At 41.1% G+C, this 19,386-nt stretch overlaps 1 protein-coding gene across 2 annotated transcripts in view; it reads right to left on the minus strand.

Annotated features, from left to right (window-relative positions):
• TTLL11 (tubulin tyrosine ligase like 11) overlaps positions 1-19,386 on the minus strand; it is a 116,814-nt gene that overhangs the window by 73,511 nt on the left and 23,917 nt on the right. For both annotated transcript variants that reach the window (XM_048823322.2, XM_048823323.2), the window contains 3 exons: positions 3,829-4,404; positions 1,682-1,777; positions 1,040-1,158 (listed from right to left, as the gene is read on the minus strand). In XM_048823322.2, coding sequence (XP_048679279.2) covers positions 1,040-1,158; positions 1,682-1,777; positions 3,829-4,404 — 791 coding nt within the window. The remainder of the gene's footprint in view (positions 1-1,039; positions 1,159-1,681; positions 1,778-3,828; positions 4,405-19,386) is intronic.

Raw genomic sequence — 19,386 nt, forward strand, 5'->3', positions numbered from 1 at the left:
ATTAAATATAGTTAAGATCAGAGAAAGATTGCTAGGTAATCAGTCAGCATATATACTGGCTGCTACAACAAATAAATGTAAAAAACACTACATTTGAAAAAAATTAGCTGATTTTGTCAAAAATCATGCCTTGATTGCATGCTCCTTAGCAAGCAGAAGATAAAACTTTCCAACTGTATATGAACCCCTTCCCCCCACACATATACACAATTCTACTTTTCCTGCTCTTTCTTTCAGCACAAGGATAGCAAAATTGTCCTTGAACTCATCATAGAATATGAATAACCAATTTAAGCTTTCTGCTAAGTGACAAGAGGAGAAAGGCAGACATTTTAGAGTAGAGACAGACCCATAGGCAAAGGTTCCTTAGTGAAACACCATTTTCCCCTTTCTTGGCTCCAAGAGATTGCTTAAAAACAAGGTGTTTCATTAAAACAGAAAGCATTTCTGCTTTCTCTTCTTAATCTTGTCCCACCACTGCCACTTCTGTGCAGGCTGTTTTACTGTTCCTCCAATGTAAGTCTCATTCCCAGATCAGCTCCAACTTTAAAATACAGTAGTAAGTATTACTAGTTACTGACTGACTATTGTGCTTTAGAATGATTATGTTTATTGTCACAGAATAAGGAAACCATTTTTACATGCAATTTCTACCTATTTCAGCTCAGATGGGGAAAAGTCATTCCTCAACAGAGCATTGTGTGACTTTCAAAGCAAATGTATATACAAATCTGCATTTCCTGACTTTGAGAGTCAAAAATGATGCTTGGGAACCAAAATTTATGGATTAGTAGATCACTGGCAGTAATGATGGATCAATTTATTAGAATAAAAGTGCTCAAAAACTACTAGGATGAGTATGCAATAAGGAGCTATGCACAGGTAATTAGATCTGATCTCACTAGATCACACTATAGTTCTTTAGAAAAGCATGAACAACTCTGAAAGCAAGGTTTTAAAACCCAAAAGCTTTTGAGCATTACTTTTAGGATTATTGGTAGGCACTACTGACAAACAGAAGTCAAGTCAGTAAACTTACTGATTATCTTTTCTCTTCTTTTTGTGCGGGTCCATTAGACGAAGGGTATCTCTGATGACAGCTACTTTTATTTCTTCATCAACGGGGCTCGGGACATTTTCAAACACTCCTGGAGAAAGCTTTAATTTGCAAAGGATACAACTGTTCAGTGTAGAACTGCTGCTATTTATTACGTAGCTGCTCAAGTCTTATTCATATCCCTTAGATCATAAATATACAATGACAGAGCATAGAAGTCTTCAGTAAAGAATAAAAATTATCTGTTAACATATACAAAATGACACTATGGAAATTTTAGTCAAGTCACCTAAATACATTGAAAAAAAGATCATTGCCGTCAATGTTACCATTTATATACACAAACATGAAAAATGGTTAATATTCACCCAAATATAATTAACTCAACTGCCAGGATGTGGAATAAGTACATTTCTGACAAAGATGATGGAGAGCTTTCAAAATTCCAATAAGTCATGTTTCAAGAGTATCAGATTAGCAATGATTGCAAAGCCAAATATTACAAAACGCCTTACAGGTTTCATATTAGCCAACAGCTTCCATCTTTCAAAAACACAAAAAGACCAAAAAAACCAACCCCCAAACAATTACATTCTAATATCATGTCAGGCTGGAAGGTCTTACCTCTTGCTCATGTTCTATTCTCATGCTGGGGTTTGCATTTACTTCAAGTAACACAGGCTTCAAATTTTTCATTAGGAGAATGTCAAATCCTAAAATCTGTGCATAACGCAACACAACATTACTTTTACTCGCTGTGATTTCTTTTAGAGAATTGCACATAACATTATGTAGTCAAGTTATCCATCTAACTAAAGAAACTTCTCTCCCATCCATGGAACTGGAGAGCTCAACATGATTATCTAAATTCTTTGTTTTCCCCCCCATCATTGGGGAAGCACTTACCCAGAGTAGGGACACACAGAATCCCATTCCCACAGAACATTTTAATAATGATCTTTTTAAACCCCTTCCTTCATGAACAGGCTGTTATGACATCATGCTGTAATAAGAAGTGGAATGATGGGACTGGCTAAGGAATTTGAGTGGGATTCAGGAGATCTGGGTTAAGTTCTTAGTTCTGCCACAGCCATCCTGCATGGCTTTAAGCAAATCACTTAAGTTCTTCATGTCTCACTTCCCCACCTATACAACAAAGCTAATATTTCCCTTCTCCTGCACTTTATCTGTCTTGTCTGTTTAGACTGTAAACTCTTTGGGACAGGAACTGTCTCTTCCTATGTGTTTGTATGGCATTTAGTGCAATGGGGACTTAAGTTGTACCAGGATTTCCTTGGTGTGGTCATCTTTCCTTGCTGAGCCCTCTGAGTCTTCTCTGTAGCACACCAAAACACAGTGTCTGCTCAGCCTTTGCAAAAGTCCTGCTGAAGACACTACCTGCTTGCCTTCAGCCTGTTAATGCAATTGTGAGATTTGTTCCGATCTTGTTTAAAGAAAAGTGACCATCCTTGCCTCCAATTTCTCCAATTCATTCCAGTATCTTAGCTCTACACTCAATCTGCCATTCCTTAGACAAAAAACCAAAGTCTGATTTCACAAAACCTCTTTTACTGTGACAGTTTTTTCCTCAGATAATCTGGTGGTTTGTACAGCACACCGCAACATGGACTTCTCCCTTCCTGAGGCTGCTAGCACACTATAGAGACCATTAAGGTAGGTGAAAACCCGCTGCTCTCCTGCAGAGGAAACCAATTTACTGTGGACTCATCTAGTTGTTCTGTGTGACCAGAATACAGATTTGCCAATACCTACAGGCTCTTTGTTGTGGGGAGGGAAATAAAAAATGTCTGAAGTGTAGTTATCAGTAGAGCATTTTATTGTGGAATTAGACACTAATTGGTAAATTGCTGCTTCAGAGGTCATCTCCACTTTAATGATAGAGTTTGTTAATATAATCATAGCCTGTCATGGTTTTCTGGCGAGACCTGCCCGAATTACAGTTCTGCAAAGGTCATTTGTGATGCTGGACATTTCAAGACTCATCTTTCTTCCTGTCCTCTCTTACAAAAAGAAGCCAGCAAAAATCCTACATGGATGGAGGAAATTTTTCCTGGTTTAGCGAGTTGGTTCATAGAACACATAAACCATTTAAACTGACTGGGCCAGTTAGAAATCACAATGTGACAGACCACCTAACTTATCAAAGTGGCAATAATCTGAACTGGTCTTTTATGTGGAGAATACAGATGGCCATCCAGATGTCAACATTTGGAAGGCAGAGGTAAAAGGGAATGAGAGGGAGGGTAGGGGATTTGGAAATGTGCTAAGTGCTCAGCATTTCCCTTATGTACTGCCAGTGGTGACCTTCCTCATGCTGTTTACACTACATTCATCACTATCTGAGCATCTATGATTATTATGATTTGGAGTTTTCAACATTGCCATCTGGAAGCTTCAAAGAGGAGTGTTTGAATGTGACTGAAACCCCACAGAAACGATGAGGGTGTTTTTAAGGGCGGTGGGAAGGTGGCTTCAGGGACACTGATGAGGGTCTGCAAGCCAAAAAATGTGGTGAAGAGAATATAAATTGTGAACTTGCACAGGACATTGCCCAATTTTCAACTACTATCCCCACTAGTGATCAACAAACAGAATTCGAGAGAAAACTTGTAGAAAGAGAATTAAACATACAAGCTTAATCTATGCATAAAAAAATACCGTCCCTCCAATATTGTTACAGGAATGGCTATAGCAATGATGAGGTTATATTACATGGGAGTGCACCCCTTACATAAAAATTCCTCACCTACCTGGAAGCAAGTTGGCCCAGGCTTTCCAGCTGGTATATCAGATTGGTAATAAACTTTCAGCTCTGGAGTCAGTGCAAGAACAGTCTTAATCACCAATGAAATTATATCCGACCACAGTTTCTTGATGTCAACCCCTTTGGAAGACAGTCTGTAGAGGACGCTTGAAAAAGTCCTTTTGCTGCCGGTGTTTACATTGTCCGAATGGATGAAGTTCCCGCTGTGAATATTCAGTGAATAGTTGGTTAAGTGCATAAATACCTGGTGCAAGTTTTTCAGGGTGGGTTCTCGATAGGGCTCTGTACAAAATCTAGAGAGTCCATCTTTAGCTATATAAATCTCTAATGGTTCTAAAGATTTCAGTAAGACATATAGACGAATATCAAATTTCAGTTTGTCAATCAGCAGCGGTTTGCTGATATATTCCTGGACTACAACTGGCCGGCTCTGTAGGTTTCCTGCCAGTCTAATGTCGCTGGGGTCTTTAATGAGGTAGATTCCATCCCCTTGACACCCGCCATCAGGTTTCACAATGAAAGTGGGCTTCCAGGGTGGATCGCTCTCTTTCATCATGCGAACCTAGAAGGAAAGAAGGATGATTAGATCAAAGAAGGACATGAATACAAGGAAAACACCTTGCTTATTTCTGAAGGAAAAGCTTTAATGCTACAACAACAGGTGAAAGGAAATTCCATGTATAGGTAAAATACACAGCATTACATCATCCAAGTAAGAGTGGAAAATACACAGTGGTGTTGACAAGAACACAAAAATCAGATCAAAAAAAGTGGGAGAGGAGTTACCAATGAGGAGGAGTTGCAGTTTATATAGCATCCCAACCTGTAAATGGTCCCAGGAACCTCCTTTTAATGCAGTGTGACAATATACAGCCTGAAACATTTCTTGTTCTTGATGTCCTCAGCCAGTGAGGATGCAGAACGACTCACTAACGTAAATGGAGTTGTGAGACTAAGCCTTCTGAACACTTTCTTAACAAAAATCATGAAACCGGGAAAAAAGCAGCCTTATTTTTTCAAGTTTAAATTTAGGCAAACAACACCGAGGAGGGGGAAGATAGAGCAGTAACTTGACATGACCCTGTTATTCATTTGTGATTAATGCTCTCTAAAATGGTTTGAAATAATAGCCTAAACCTTAAAGGATGGCGGCCCTGTCCTGAAGACACTGCATCTACCACTATCCAGCTATGACAAAATAGCTGCCTGCATCTTCCCAACAGTAAATCTTCCAATCTGAAGTTCACTTTTCACTATGTCCCAGTCACAACGGTATGGAATAAACTAAGGGCTTGTCTATATGGGGAAAGAGCTTGAAGTAGCTGGTGCACACTAGCTTCCCCGCACTAACTCCTGATGTGAACACTCTTACTCTGCATCAAGACTGCCTTTGTGCAGCCTAGCTTAAACTGCACAAAGGGAATAGCTAATGCACTTGAAATTCACATCCTAGCTTACTCCACATGTAGACAAGCCCTTAGAAGATGCTCTTTACACCAGTTAACCAAATCCAGACCTTAACTTCAACATGAATAGCACAAATGTTTGTGGTGCCTTTTACTTAATGAAGCTTTTGCAAACTAAGGTTTTATTCAAGAGACATGCACTTGAAGTTTCTGCCACGTACTTGTACCCTCCCGGTAAGGCTATGTCTACACTTATGGTGGTGTGTAGAGTACAGCCACTACACATGTAGCTACAGCCACAGGGACAGGCTCCAGCTGCCGGAGCCTTTCACTGGGGGGTGAGGAAAGGTTCCAGCAGGGAGAAGGCAGTGGGGAAAGGACCATCATCAAGGAGCTCCCAGAGCCTTTCATTGCAGCGAGGAAAGGCTCTGGCAGCAGGACACTACAATGTTAAAACAGCTGTGTAGATGTGGGAAGCATAGCTTGGCCATGCAGAGAACTGTGTAGAGTATATATCTTGGGGGTTCAGGCATGTAGGAACTCGACTCTATTTGCCTAAGCTGGCTTTACTGTCTGCACCGTTATTTAACCCCACACTAGCTGGGCATGCTGGGTCTGTACTCTACACAGCACCATAAGTGTAGATGCACCTTTGTGAGCACGTAAAAAGGGAATGAACAATGAAAGAACATTCAGTGCCGTAAGAAAGGCTAACTCCAATTATCTTCCCTTGTAAGCATTACAAGGAAGTCCACTCATTTCCACCAGTCTAAGACGTTTTCTTAAAGCAACATTTCCAGGCTAACTGGGGGGACAAACAGATCTCTGAATTTTTCTCCAATTTCAACTTCCAGTCAAAAGTATCTAGTTGTCATGGTTGCAAAGAAAACCTTCAAAACATGAAACAAGTGGAAGAGATGCAGAAACAGTAGCCTGATTTTGCAGAGAGAGTGAAACAAAAGTTCTGAGGTGTAAATTGCCCCATTCATTTCCAGAGACACTAACTCATACCTTAGTTCAGGCCTTTAATAACATGGCAGGGTTGCAGGCATGTGCAATTGTTTTTGTTTTCCTGAAACGCAAATTCCTCAAGTGTGGGAAATTCAACTTTAAGAGGTAAATATTGAAAATTATACTCAGTTTTAAACTGAAATGGATATAGATCAAGAAACAGGGATAGTTCAGACTGGCTGGCAAGGATGTAAACTGGCTCAGGAGGGACCCATCTCACTAGACACAGATCACTGTGTTAGTGTGAGGTTTATTGTGGATGCTCCAGGGTCATGCAGAGTGGAATACACACATCTACATCAGGAGGCCTCTCCCTATCTCTCTCTCTTTCTTCTTCATGAATTACAGGACCCCTACCCAAGCAACTAGGGCTTTAAACTAGGTTCACCGGGGGAAGGAGACCAAAGCCCTGAGGTAAGTGGGAAAGCGGGATACCGGGAGGAAGCACAGGCAGGAATGTCTGTGAGGGGAGGGCTCCTGCCTCATACTGGGAATGAGGGGCGATCAACAGGTTATTTCAAGTGCTTATATACAAATGCACAAAGCCTTGGAAACAAGCAGGGAGAACTGGAGGTCCTGGTGATGTCAAGGAATTATGACGTGTTTGGAATAACAGAGACTTGGTGGGATAACTCACATGACTGGAGTACTGTCATGGATGGTTATAAACTGTTCAGGAAGGACAGGCAGAGCAGAAAAGGTGGGGGAGTAGCACTGTATGTAAGAGAGCAGTATGACTGCTCAGAGCTCCGGTACGAAACTGTAGAAAAACCTGAGTGTCTCTGGATTAAGTTTAGAAGTGTGTGCAACAAGAGTGATGTAGTGGTGGGAGTCTGCTATAGACCACCGGACCAGGGGGATGAGGTAGATGAGGCTTTCTTCCGGCAGCTCACGGAAGCTACTAGATCGCATGCCCTGATTCTCATGGGTGACTTTAATTTTCCTGATATCTGCTGGGAGAGCAATACAGCGGTGCATAGACAATCCAGGAAGTTTTTGGAAAGCGTAGGGGACAATTTCCTGGCGCAAGTGCTTGAGGAGCCAACTAGGGGGGGCGCTTTTCTTGACCTGCTGCTCACAAACCGGGTAGAATTAGTGGGGGAAGCAAAAGTGGATGGGAATCTGTGAGGCAGTGACCATGAGTTGGTTGAGTTCAGGATCCTGACGCAGGGAAGAAAGGTAAGCAGCAGGATACAGACCCTGGACTTCAGGAAAGCAGACTTCGACTCCCTCAGGGAACGGATGGCCAGGATCCCCTGGGGGACTAACTTGAAGGGGAAAGGAGTCCAGGAGAGCTGGCTGTATTTCAAGGAATCCCTGTTGAGGTTACAGGGACAAACCATCCCGATGAGTCGAAAGAATAGTAAATATGGCAGGCGACCAGCTTGGCTTAATGGTGAAATCCTAGCGGATCTTAAACATAAAAAAGAAGCTTACAAGAAGTGGAAGGTTGGACATATGACCAGGGAAGAGTATAAAAATATTGCTCGGGCATGTAGGAATGATATCAGGAGGGCCAAATCGCACCTGGAGCTGCAGCTAGCCAGAGATGTCAAGAGTAACAAGAAGGGTTTCTTCAGATATGTTGGCAACAAGAAGAAAGCCAAGGAAAGTGTGGGCCCCTTACTGAATGAGGGAGGCAACCTAGTGACAGAGGATGTACTCAATGCTTTTTTTGCCTCTGTCTTCACGAACAAGGTCAGCTCCCAGACTGCTGCGCTGGGCATCACAAAATGGGGAAGAGATGGCCAGCCCTCTGTGGAGATAGAGGTGGTTAGGGACTATTTAGAAAAGCTGGACGTGCACAAGTCCATGGGGCCGGACGAGTTGCATCCGAGAGTGCTGAAGGAATTGGTGGCTGTGATTGCAGAGCCATTGGCCATTATCTTTGAAAACTCGTGGCGAACCGGGGAAGTCCCGGATGACTGGAAAAAGGCTAATGTAGTGCCAATCTTTAAAAAAGGGAAGAAGGAGGATCCTGGGAACTACAGGCCAGTCAGCCTCACCTCAGTCCCTGGAAAAATCATGGAGCAGGTCCTCAAAGAATCAATCCTGATGCACTTGCATGAGAAGAAAGTGATCAGGAACAGCCAGCATGGATTCACCAAGGGAAGGTCATGCCTGACTAATCTAATCGCCTTTTATGATGAGATTACTGGTTCTGTGGATGAAGGGAAAGCAGTGGATGTATTGTTTCTTGACTTTAGCAAAGCTTTTGACACGGTCTCCCACAGTATTCTTGTCAGCAAGTTAAGGAAGTATGGGCTGGATGAATGCACTATAAGGTGGGTAGAAAGCTGGCTAGATTGTCGGGCTCAACGGGTAGTGATCAATGGCTCCATGTCTAGTTGGCAGCCGGTATCAAGTGGAGTGCCCCAAGGGTCGGTCCTGGGGCCGGTTTTGTTCAATATCTTCATAAATGATCTGGAGGATGGTGTGGATTGCACTCTCAGCAAATTTGCGGATGATACTAAACTGGGAGGAGTGGTAGATATGCTGGAGGGGAGGGATAGGATACAGAAGGACCTAGACAAATTGGAGGATTGGGCCAAAAGAAATCTGATGAGGTTCAATAAGGATAAGTGCAGGGTCCTGCACTTAGGACGGAAGAATCCAATGCACCGCTACAAACTAGGGACCGAATGGCTAGGCAGCAGTTCTGCGGAAAAGGACCTAGGGGTGACAGTGGACGAGAAGCTGGATATGAGTCAGCAGTGTGCCCTTGTTGCCAAGAAGGCCAATGGCATTTTGGGATGTATAAGTAGGGGCATAGCGAGCAGATCGAGGGACGTGATCGTTCCCCTCTATTCGACATTGGTGAGGCCTCATCTGGAGTACTGTGTCCAGTTTTGGGCCCCACACTACAAGAAGGATGTGGATAAATTGGAGAGAGTCCAGCGAAGGGCAACAAAAATGATTAGGGGTCTAGAACACATGACTTATGAGGAGAGGCTGAGGGAGCTGGGATTGTTTAGCCTGCAGAAGAGAAGAATGAGGGGGGATTTGATAGCTGCTTTCAACTACCTGAAAGGGGGTTCCAAAGAGGATGGCTCTAGACTGTTCTCAATGGTAGCAGATGACAGAACGAGGAGTAATGGTCTCAAGTTGCAGTGGGGGAGGTTTAGATTGGATATTAGGAAAAACTTTTTCACTAAGAGGGTGGTGAAACACTGGAATGCGTTACCTAGGGAGGTGGTAGAATCTCCTTCCTTAGAGGTTTTTAAGGTCAGGCTTGACAAAGCCCTGGCTGGGATGATTTAACTGGGAATTGGTCCTGCTTCGAGTGGGGGGTTGGACTAGATGACCTTCAGGGGTCCCTTCCAACCCTGATATTCTATGATTCTATGATTCAACCCAAATATACATCAGGTCAGGTCCTATTTCCCTATCCTCCCTTCCTCCTCTAGTCCTGCAGGACTAAATCTCTTCTGTTGTTTGACATGCAGTTTATGGCAAATCCATGGGATTATTGCACACAAACTCTTGGGCCTTGAAATCAGCACCCCCTCCAGACATACACACCCTGTTAGATGTGTGGCAAGCACAACTTTGATGGAACCAGATCTGTCAAGAAATGAGAAATGTTCATTTTCCATCAATGTGTGGTTTTCATCAAAGAGATAGGTTGCGTTAGTGAAGCTAGGGCATACTAACAATACAATGTATCACAACAAAAATATTTTTCCCCATTGAATAGCATATTCTACATATGCCTCTAGTGGCCACTGCTCTTCAGTTTGTAACTGAATATTTCCTGTAAATTACACCAATGCCATATTCAGGCCTGGAGCTCAACTACTAATTTTCTGATCAAAAGGAGCAAAAATTTCTGTCCACCATGATCACAGCAACTTCTAGAAGTGGTTTTACGTCACATTAGAGAAATCTGTTCCTAGTGGATTACAATTTGTCTACACACACAGTGTGAAATAAGCAAGTGAGAAAAGTTAGCCCAGAGAGTTTGATGGTATTTAATATTGTAGCTAAACCTTTGGTTGAATCTGAAATGCATGACACGCCTAGCCTTGTATCCTTTCCAATTTAGCACACTTCTGAGATTTTCAATTTGCCTGTGTTAGTTCTCCTCTATTGTATTAGTTTTGCATGACATGTATTGCCCCCTAGTGGACAACTGAGTAAACAACAATTAGTTATTTGAAACGAAAACATTAAAGACAGGTTTCAGAGTAGCAGCCGTGTATCCGTAAAAGGAAAAGGAGTACATGTGGCACCTTAGAGACTAACCAATATATTAGAGCATAAGCTTTCGTGAGCTACAGGTCACTTCATCGGATGCATTAAACAAACAGATATAAATGTGAAAAATCTGTTCAGGGAAACCATCACACAAAATAATTGTTAGTTGTTTTACAGATAACTTTATGTGCCTAGATAAATCCTCTTAATTTGCATTTTCATACTGTGGATTTCTCAAGAATTGAGTCAAGTGTTTTTTATTGTTACTGGGCGATAATGTATATTCCAAAACATTTTCTTTGCAGAAATGCATATTGGCTATTGACTTGATAACCAGTGTGGGTTGGACTGGGGTGGGTAGAGGGAGATGCCATTACTAGAAGAGAAATTACTGGGTAAGAAATACTCCATTCTACCATATTTCATCCCCTAATGTGCACACAAACGGAAAGCAGCTAGTCACCAAGGCAGAGAGTGAAGGGTAGGAAAATAGGACTAAGATGGACCTCATAAAGCACATACTTTCCGTTCATTTTGGCACCATGGCTCACAGCACCTTCCTACAAAAGAGGTCTCTGTTGATGAAAGAAAATTGACTTTGTAGTGCTTACTAAGGCCATGTCTACATGGGGACACTCGGGAAAATTAAGCTGAATCAAGGTGTGACATGAGAATGCATATAAAGAGCATTAACTGCCCTGTCACTCCCACTCCCCATGTGGATGCTCTCATCCAAGGAGGATTAAGTTACAGCAAACGAAGGCCACTTGGCTCTTGATTGAGACCATCCACATGGGGATTAACATGCTTTAATTTATGCACATTGACTTCCAGAGGGTCCCTATGTAGACATGGCATAAGAGCATTGCTCGTAGACAGGTGGCCTCTTTTCAGATTCCTTCCAGTGTAGCAATGTCCTTTTTGCTTACGGTACAGAGTAGGCATATGAGTCTTGATTACTTCTGACACTTGTTTGACTGATACTTAGGCCTCCATGATACGTAATGCAAGCCATCATGCCAGGGAAATGTTTAACTCTGTAATACAGAATCTGTATCCTAGATTCTTGGGGTGAATATAGGGCATGGTAACCCCAAATCCCTATGTAATATGGTCAGCCACTTCCCAAAAGCCCCCTCATGGCTGGGTGGCTCTGCAGCACCCTGTCTCAGTTTCCCTCTCTCATGGGGCTTTGCAATAACTCACCCAGTCCACAGCATTCTAAAACATTCCCCTTCTGGAGAGGGATCAATGTAATTACCTCAGACACATATTAATACTTCATGCCAGCTTCATCCAAGGTTGCACAGGTCCAATAGTTCTCTCTCCTTGATACAGGAGCCCCCAGTCCTGCTTCCCTGTACTGGATTCAGTTCGTTCAAACTGTCCCTTTATTCCTTGCAGCACTTACCTACAGCTACTTTTCTTCAGTCAGCTGCAGTTCCCCATGCTTCTGGCATACTGCCACTCCCAGCCCTCCTAACTGGAGAATTAGGAGCTTGAGTGGGAGTCTCTCTCTAGGGACCGCTCCAGGAAGGCTGTCCCTTCCTCCCTTATATTGTCAGCCCTGGCCTCTTCATTTATTTTTAACCACCTGAGGAGGTGAGCTGATCTTGTCACAGGTGGGCTGAGGCCCCTTTTCCCTTTAAAAAGTCCAGTCACCCTGTGATATCCCATCTCTGCTACCATTAGCTGTGGTCTTGTCAGAACCCAAAACCCTCTACCAAACTCCAGAGGTGACCTATAATGCTCAAAAGCATAAATGAAGCAGGTAGAAAGAGCAGGTCAGTTATGCAGCAGAAAGCTTCCATTTACACACAAGTGTAGAACAGCAGTAATGACAGTGAATGGGAGTTACGAAGTTCAGATCTGGACCCAAATGCCCCCAAAGTTCGAAGGCATATAGATTTGGAGTTTTTGCCTGGTCCTCTGTAATTTCCAGACATCAGTATCAGCAGGCTTTTAACTTTGGTTGCATTAACAGTGCTGGCGGTAATAACAGAAGATGGTAAACAGACTTCTATGGTAACTACTGTAATAACTTCTTGGACCAGCATCAATAAATGTCTTTTTACATGTCAGCATGAGTTCCACCCAGGAGCGAAAAAACATCCTGGCCAGTTTTTCTTTCCTAAAGAACCAGTGATCTCATCCGTAAGAAAATCAGACCATCCCTCTTAGAAGAGACTGCGGTATTTTGGCAGGACAAAATATAATTATTTTTAATTCTAGTTGGCCTTTGAACACCACATGTTAGTTGATACATTCATTTAGTAAGTAGTGTTTGGAGGCTAACAACATTCCTAATTGGATGCAAAGAATCAGAATTTAACAGGATACTGATAACTAATCGCTGGGCTTAAGATCTGCCTATTTGTAAACGGCACCTCTTCTGTCAATTCTTTCAAAGACAATATAATTAAATTATTTTTACCTTCGAACATACATTATTACATTCCTAAGAAAAAATAAAACCTCATGAACTTCAACTTTTTATTTAAGAGGACAAACCAGAAAAGTAGTAACTAGGTCACTGGGAGGACCTGACAATACAGCTGGATATATAGATCCCTCATGATGCATCAATAACTCCTACTACCTAAGTTTTATTTTCACCGTACAGCGCAATAAAATCAAACTAGAGAGACTGTCAGGTCTCAAGAAGGACAACAAAAATTGTGATAGAGGGGCAGGAAAGCTTCAGAGCAATCTAAAATAAAAAGCATTCAAAAATATAGCATGCTTTACAACATGTTACAAGGAAAGGAAAGAGCACAGATAAATTTTTAAGTTAGTGAAGTTGACATGCTACAGAATTCATGGGCATGCCAAGGATAAATCAAACTACTTGGGAACTGGAGGACTCGGGAATCTCTCTCATGTACATAAGGAATTCAAATCCAGCCAATGTCAGTGATGCCCAATGGCTGTTACTATTATGGTTGTTTGGGATCGTAAATGCACTTAACGGTTAGATCCTTACTGTACATCTCAAGAATGGTATAAAACTACCAGGAGCTGGCTCTAATTGGCAACCTTGTTGACAGTCTCAGCAGAAAGGCCAAGGATTGAATGAGACTGAACTATTCTCTCACCCTTTAAAAGGTGGTTCCTGAAGTTTAGGGTTAAGGTTCAGTGACAGAGCCAATGTGAGAAAGCTTGCACTGCTTCTGTCAATGCCACATATGATCTACGATAGTGCTACAGTCCACAGGGCTGGTTTTCCAGCCACTTTCATGAGCCTTAATTCACAAATATTTTACATTTTAAAAGTGTTAAGGCACATTCTGTGTTTTCCAGTTAAAAAACAACCACCACCACCTTACAAAATCCAAGATCCCATGGAAAGAGAACGATAGGCAGGAGACCATGAAATTCAGAACAATGCAGACAAAGGAGCCCCAAACAACCAGGGGCAGCCAAGGTAAGCGCAGGATGTATTGCGGCGGGCTACACTGTCTACTACACAGGAGATCCAGTGGTTCAAGTCTTCAAGAGACTTTTTAAAAACAAACAAACAAACAATCTTCTCTCTCCAAAGCAGGTGGAAGCTACACTAGTTTCTTGAATACCAGGAATAGTCTTAGTACATTCTGTTCTTTTCTTGAATTCATACATCACCAAATAAAAACAAAAACAAAAAAAGAAAATGAAAGAGGCAGAATTAAATTGCCAAACTAAATTAATCTAGCAATACGCAGGAAGTGGCTGGTGCTGTTGTTTTACATGTGTTCACAGCAGTAGCCTGCCCTCTCTCTGGCACTGCTCTGAGATTATTTTTCTTCCTTAGCTGGTATCCTGAGACACCAGCAAAGTCGATCGATTTCCACAAGCAGTCCTGGTACTGCAGAGGGAAAAAAAAATTGGGACATAGCAGAAGGCTGGCTATCACTAGGAAAGTCATGGAATTTCAGGAGTGACTGTCTTTTTCTAGTGGCTTCATTAGCTAATCCATCCACACTACTTAGTTCTCTTATACCAGCCCTCAGATTTTCAGGGGATAGTGCAGAAGTTTTTCCCATGTGACTCATTTACTTTATTGGGAACCACACCACTCTTCCTCTTCACTATTGTGTGAATTCAAATCTAATTATTTAAACTAGGGATTTTCTCAGGGACAATTAATCTTAATGGAATGAAAGGTCCTTTATCAGAATAGGTGGTCACTTCAAGGGATAGGGAGGCAATGGACAGCAGATATTTTCCCATGTTTTCTACATAAGGCCAAGTCCAATTAGATCAATGGGACTAGTTGGGATGGGAGAATAAGGAAAGCAGAATTTGGCCTCTGATGCTTTTATCCACAAGGGAATAACTGTCTTCTCAATTATGTTAAACTACAGAATAGATCTTTCCATAATAATATTCCAGTTTTTTATTCACTATTAGAAAGTTAATGTCACAAAAGGGGTATTTGGTTAGGCTTATACATTAAACTCCCTGCTATAATTTTTTACACACACACACACACACACACACACACTTTTGTGCCATTAGAAGGACAGAGACAATCTGTCTGTCTCCCATTCCCCATTTCGGGCTGCTCCTGCCTCAGGCTTTTTCTGTTCTGCTGCACAGGCTCTCTATTAAAGAGGAAAGTGCTTTTGGGAACCACTATATTGAGGATACGGTGGCAACCTGCTTGTGCAATATTGTATTTTAAACATCATTTCAACCGCTATTCAAGTTCAGAACAAAACACCTGTTTCCTTCAGACAGAGGCCAATATTTTGTATCAGCACTAATAAACCAAGTGCTCCAAACCTGTTATCTTCAAAGGGCTCAAGCAAAAAGCTTCCATCCTGTATGCTCCAACATCAGACATGACAGTAACTCATTTCTCTGACCAAAGAAAAAGCGAGAAGTGTCTCAGACTAAAGTCTGTCTGGACAAAACACAGATGAATCACACTTCAATCCATGCTGGCTCAGGACAGATGCAGCACACTCAGCCTCATAAAAAAATGGCAGAGTTGGTTTATTAGAAGATTTGTTACATTTAAGACAAAGCTGGTTACAGAAAATATCAGGGAGAGAATGCAAAATGCAAGAATGAGAAAGGAATCCCACACACACAGTCAGGGTAGCCCATCAAAGGAAATTCAGAACCCAAGGCTAAAATTATTAGTTACAGCAACGTTGCTAATTCAAAGCCCCTATTTGTGTTATTAATGAAGATCAACCTCCCTTTACTGAACTCCTTCCAGAATTCATCCATTTTCACCGGAAAGGGCATCATTTTTCAACTTGCACAGACATTTGGGTAAATCCATTGAAACTGACAGATGTCTGGATTTTATCTATATACTTTTCTTAGTCATTTGTATTTCAAGACTAGTAATAAAGCAGGAAGGCATTTCCCTATATTTCCAGGTGAGGTGAAACCTCTGTTCCTGTCCTGGAAACTACTCACTGCTCTCCTTAAGCCTTCCAGTCCATCATATCTTACATACACCAATCAACAAGAACAAGACGTAAAAGAGAGGATGATGATCTGGGAATGGATCAATCTACCTTCCAGCAGATTGACTGTCCTCAAGGAAGTAGAATTCTTGGTCTTGAAGGTCTTCTTTATAACCAGCAGAAGCCTTCAAATACTTTCTTTGACCAGTCATGGTTTGTGTAGACTGGGAAAATAAGTCATGCTGGAAAATGAGTTAACTAACAATTTTAAACACAACTTTGCACTTAAGGCATGTTGTATTTGGAAACATGTTAGCTGGTCATGGTCAACACTGGGAGGAGAGAAGGGGCCTAAGACTGACCATGACCATATAATACATTTTCAGCATGACTGACCTCATCTACACCTTGGGCAAAGTTGTGTTTTTAACAAACATAATTTTAATATCTTCAGACATGCCTTATTTTCCCCATTTATACAAACCCAAGGGGAGTGGAGAGTATAGTAAAGGAATAAACCTTGGATGACGACATCCAATTTGGACTTCAAGCAAAGTTCATACATTTTTACAGAAAAGGATGAGATCTAGAACACAAAATAGGTCTTCTTGGCAGGCAATAAACCACCACCATGATATCTGCCCACTAGCTTCCAATTCTGTTTGACACAGATTCTTAACAAGGAAACACCAAGATAAGTCTAAGAATCCTTCATTTTATTTAACAGGACAAACTGCTAAGAGTGAATACCCTTGAGATATTTCCAGATCTGCTAAGCAAGCTGAATTTCAAATTTTCTTCCACGGCTATGTCTGATGTGATGAAAAAATGTTTTTTTTATAAGCCAGGTGGAAAAATGGCTTACTCAAGAAATGCACCGTTCAACACCATAGACTAGTTAATATCTTTGGGCTGAAGCTAGTCCATATAAAGAAACTGTAATGAGTACCTATAATGGGTAGACTTAAAATACTGTATTGTTGGCAATGTTAAAAGTATGAAACAAAGCAAGCTGATACAATCAGGGTTGACTGTTTTCATCCTGTAATATTGCTCCCTAAGAACTAATTTACTCTAGTTTAATACCAGACATGTTCCCTTAAGTGAAAGTGCAAGAGATTTCACACTTCATGACAATGCGTAAGAAGTGGACCATGGAGTTTTCCAGAATCAGAGAGAACATGTAGCAAATCCAGACCTCAACCTTTGTTTATTAACCTGAGATTCAGAGAAACCAAACTGATTAGTGTAATGTATTTTTTTGTTTTTGAACAAAGGAAACCTGAGTCTCATTCCAGGTTTTATTCAGGGGTGGGGAGGTGTGTGGTGTTCCCCTGGCTTAATCCAGATAAGTTTTGATTTAACTTCTTTGGATAACACTCTAAAGATACCCAAGGATCTTAGCAAATGAAATCATCTTTACAGATTTCAAACCCCTCCAAAGTGAAGGTCCCACTTGTAACCAAAATCTCAGTGAAATAAAAATTCCTTTCATGGAAGCATCAATGCAGTTTGGAGATAAAGAAATTAGGTAATTTTTGGAAAATGAACACTACTATGCCACTGCCTAAAATGTGAAGTCTAGAATACTAAAAGGGATTAAGTTCACATCCGTTATTTTAAGTGATCACAGAAGAGCTACATATTTGATATTCTCCTTCAGGTCAGGTAGCTAGATGTCTACATTTTCTAAACACACACACAAAAAACTATGGGCAAAATTAATTGGAGTACAAATTGAGAAGCCAGATATAGACCTGGTTGAAAATCTGGGACAATTATGGGTTTTCTCTTTAGGTTTCCCTTTGATGGAAATATTTTAGTTGATGATTTGGCAAGAACATTAAATAAACACGCTGTTGGATTTGACTGTACAGAGACTTGAATGCCCATACTTATGAGGTCTCCAACATCAGAAAACCAGATTAACACAACCTATATTATGCTCTGCCTGAAAATTACACTGTCTAAAATCTTATTAAAAATTAAAAAAAAAAAAGCCTATTCATCATGCCCAAGACAGGCAACTGTAAGGGGCCTATGTAAAAGCAATACCATTTAAAGCTAGTGGGAAGATGAAGTTCTGAAACTCTTTATTGCATCAAGACAAATTTTGCAGAGCTTTTGGTAACAGAATAAACAGAATATCACTCCTTCTTTGAAGTGGTTGGGCATCTGACAAATTACAAAGGGTAGGTGTAATATTTTACTGTTAAATATACTGTATATAATATACAATTATATATACTGACTGAAAAGTTAACTTTTAAAACTATTGTTAGAAATACCTGTCACTATTTCAATTTCATATGAATGATGCTCAGAGAATTGCCATTTTCCTGGTATTTCCCAAATGCACCAAATTGTCAAGATGGCAGTTCTCTTGCCAATTATTATTTTTTAAATCAGGGAAAATGTTACTGAAGTGGTTGCAGTATTCTCTGACTGGGAGTAGGGTTGGGGGAGGACAGAAATGGGAAAAAATGGACACCACTTGTCTGGTCCAGTTATTTATACACATCCACAATATGACCACAGAGTCTTGTCCATAGAATCTGAGGAATGTTAAAATATGTAACAGAAGATTTTATTTTGGCACGCTGTGGGGACGCAGCAGAAAGAAGGAGGGAACTCTGAGAGCTCAGGGAATTGGTAATGATATAGCAACTTTAGGTGGCCTGTTCAAATACAGACAAATCTTATAGCTGTTTGGTGTCTGAGTCTAGCTCCAAGAGACAATATCTCACATCACAAGGCCACAAACATGGATGACACTGAATTATCCTCTCACACTCGGAGGTCATCTTGCCATATCAGTGCTAAGGCACAGTGGGAGAACAATGTGGGGAAGGTTGTGCAGATGTTGCCCATTCTGTATAGTACTTGTCTGGATAAACAGAAGACTTCAATCTCCAAGGGCTGCCAACAACTCCTCACCAGCACTAAATTCCCACAACAATTAAAACAACTGAAAAAGCAAAGCATGGAGAGTTCCTGTTGGGAATGGCCTCACCAAGCTACAAGTGACATGTTCTCCAAGCTCCACCCAGTCATTTATGGTTTATGATACAGAGTTTTATTTATTTTTTACATTGCAAACATTTTGTTAAGTAGAACAAACTCTTACAGCATAAACTATATTGTTTGATAACAAAAATGATACTTTTCTCAAACACAGATGGAAGAACACATGCAACAGAAACTCCAAGCAATGTTTTATTGGACATCTGCTCTTCTTGGAATGGAAACCAAAAATAGTCTTCACATTGATGAGCACTTACACAGAGAGCAATATTTGTTTATCTGCAGTGCCACCTGCTGACAGCATAAAGGTATTGTCCTTCTAAATTGCTCTACGGTATGATGCATTTGCACGCTGCCCAAATAATCAGTGCATAATAACTAGGAGTCAGCATGGCTCTCAGGAATCAGTTACAACCCAGTGTACTACTTGGAAAGTTTGCTCCCAAATGGTCTTCACTCAAGTGCTTGCAATACCTAATCTGATTGTAATTTACACCTCCTTTT

The sequence above is a fragment of the Caretta caretta genome, chromosome 16 (genome assembly GCF_965140235.1).
Source record: "Caretta caretta isolate rCarCar2 chromosome 16, rCarCar1.hap1, whole genome shotgun sequence".
NCBI lineage: Eukaryota > Metazoa > Chordata > Testudines > Cheloniidae > Caretta > Caretta caretta.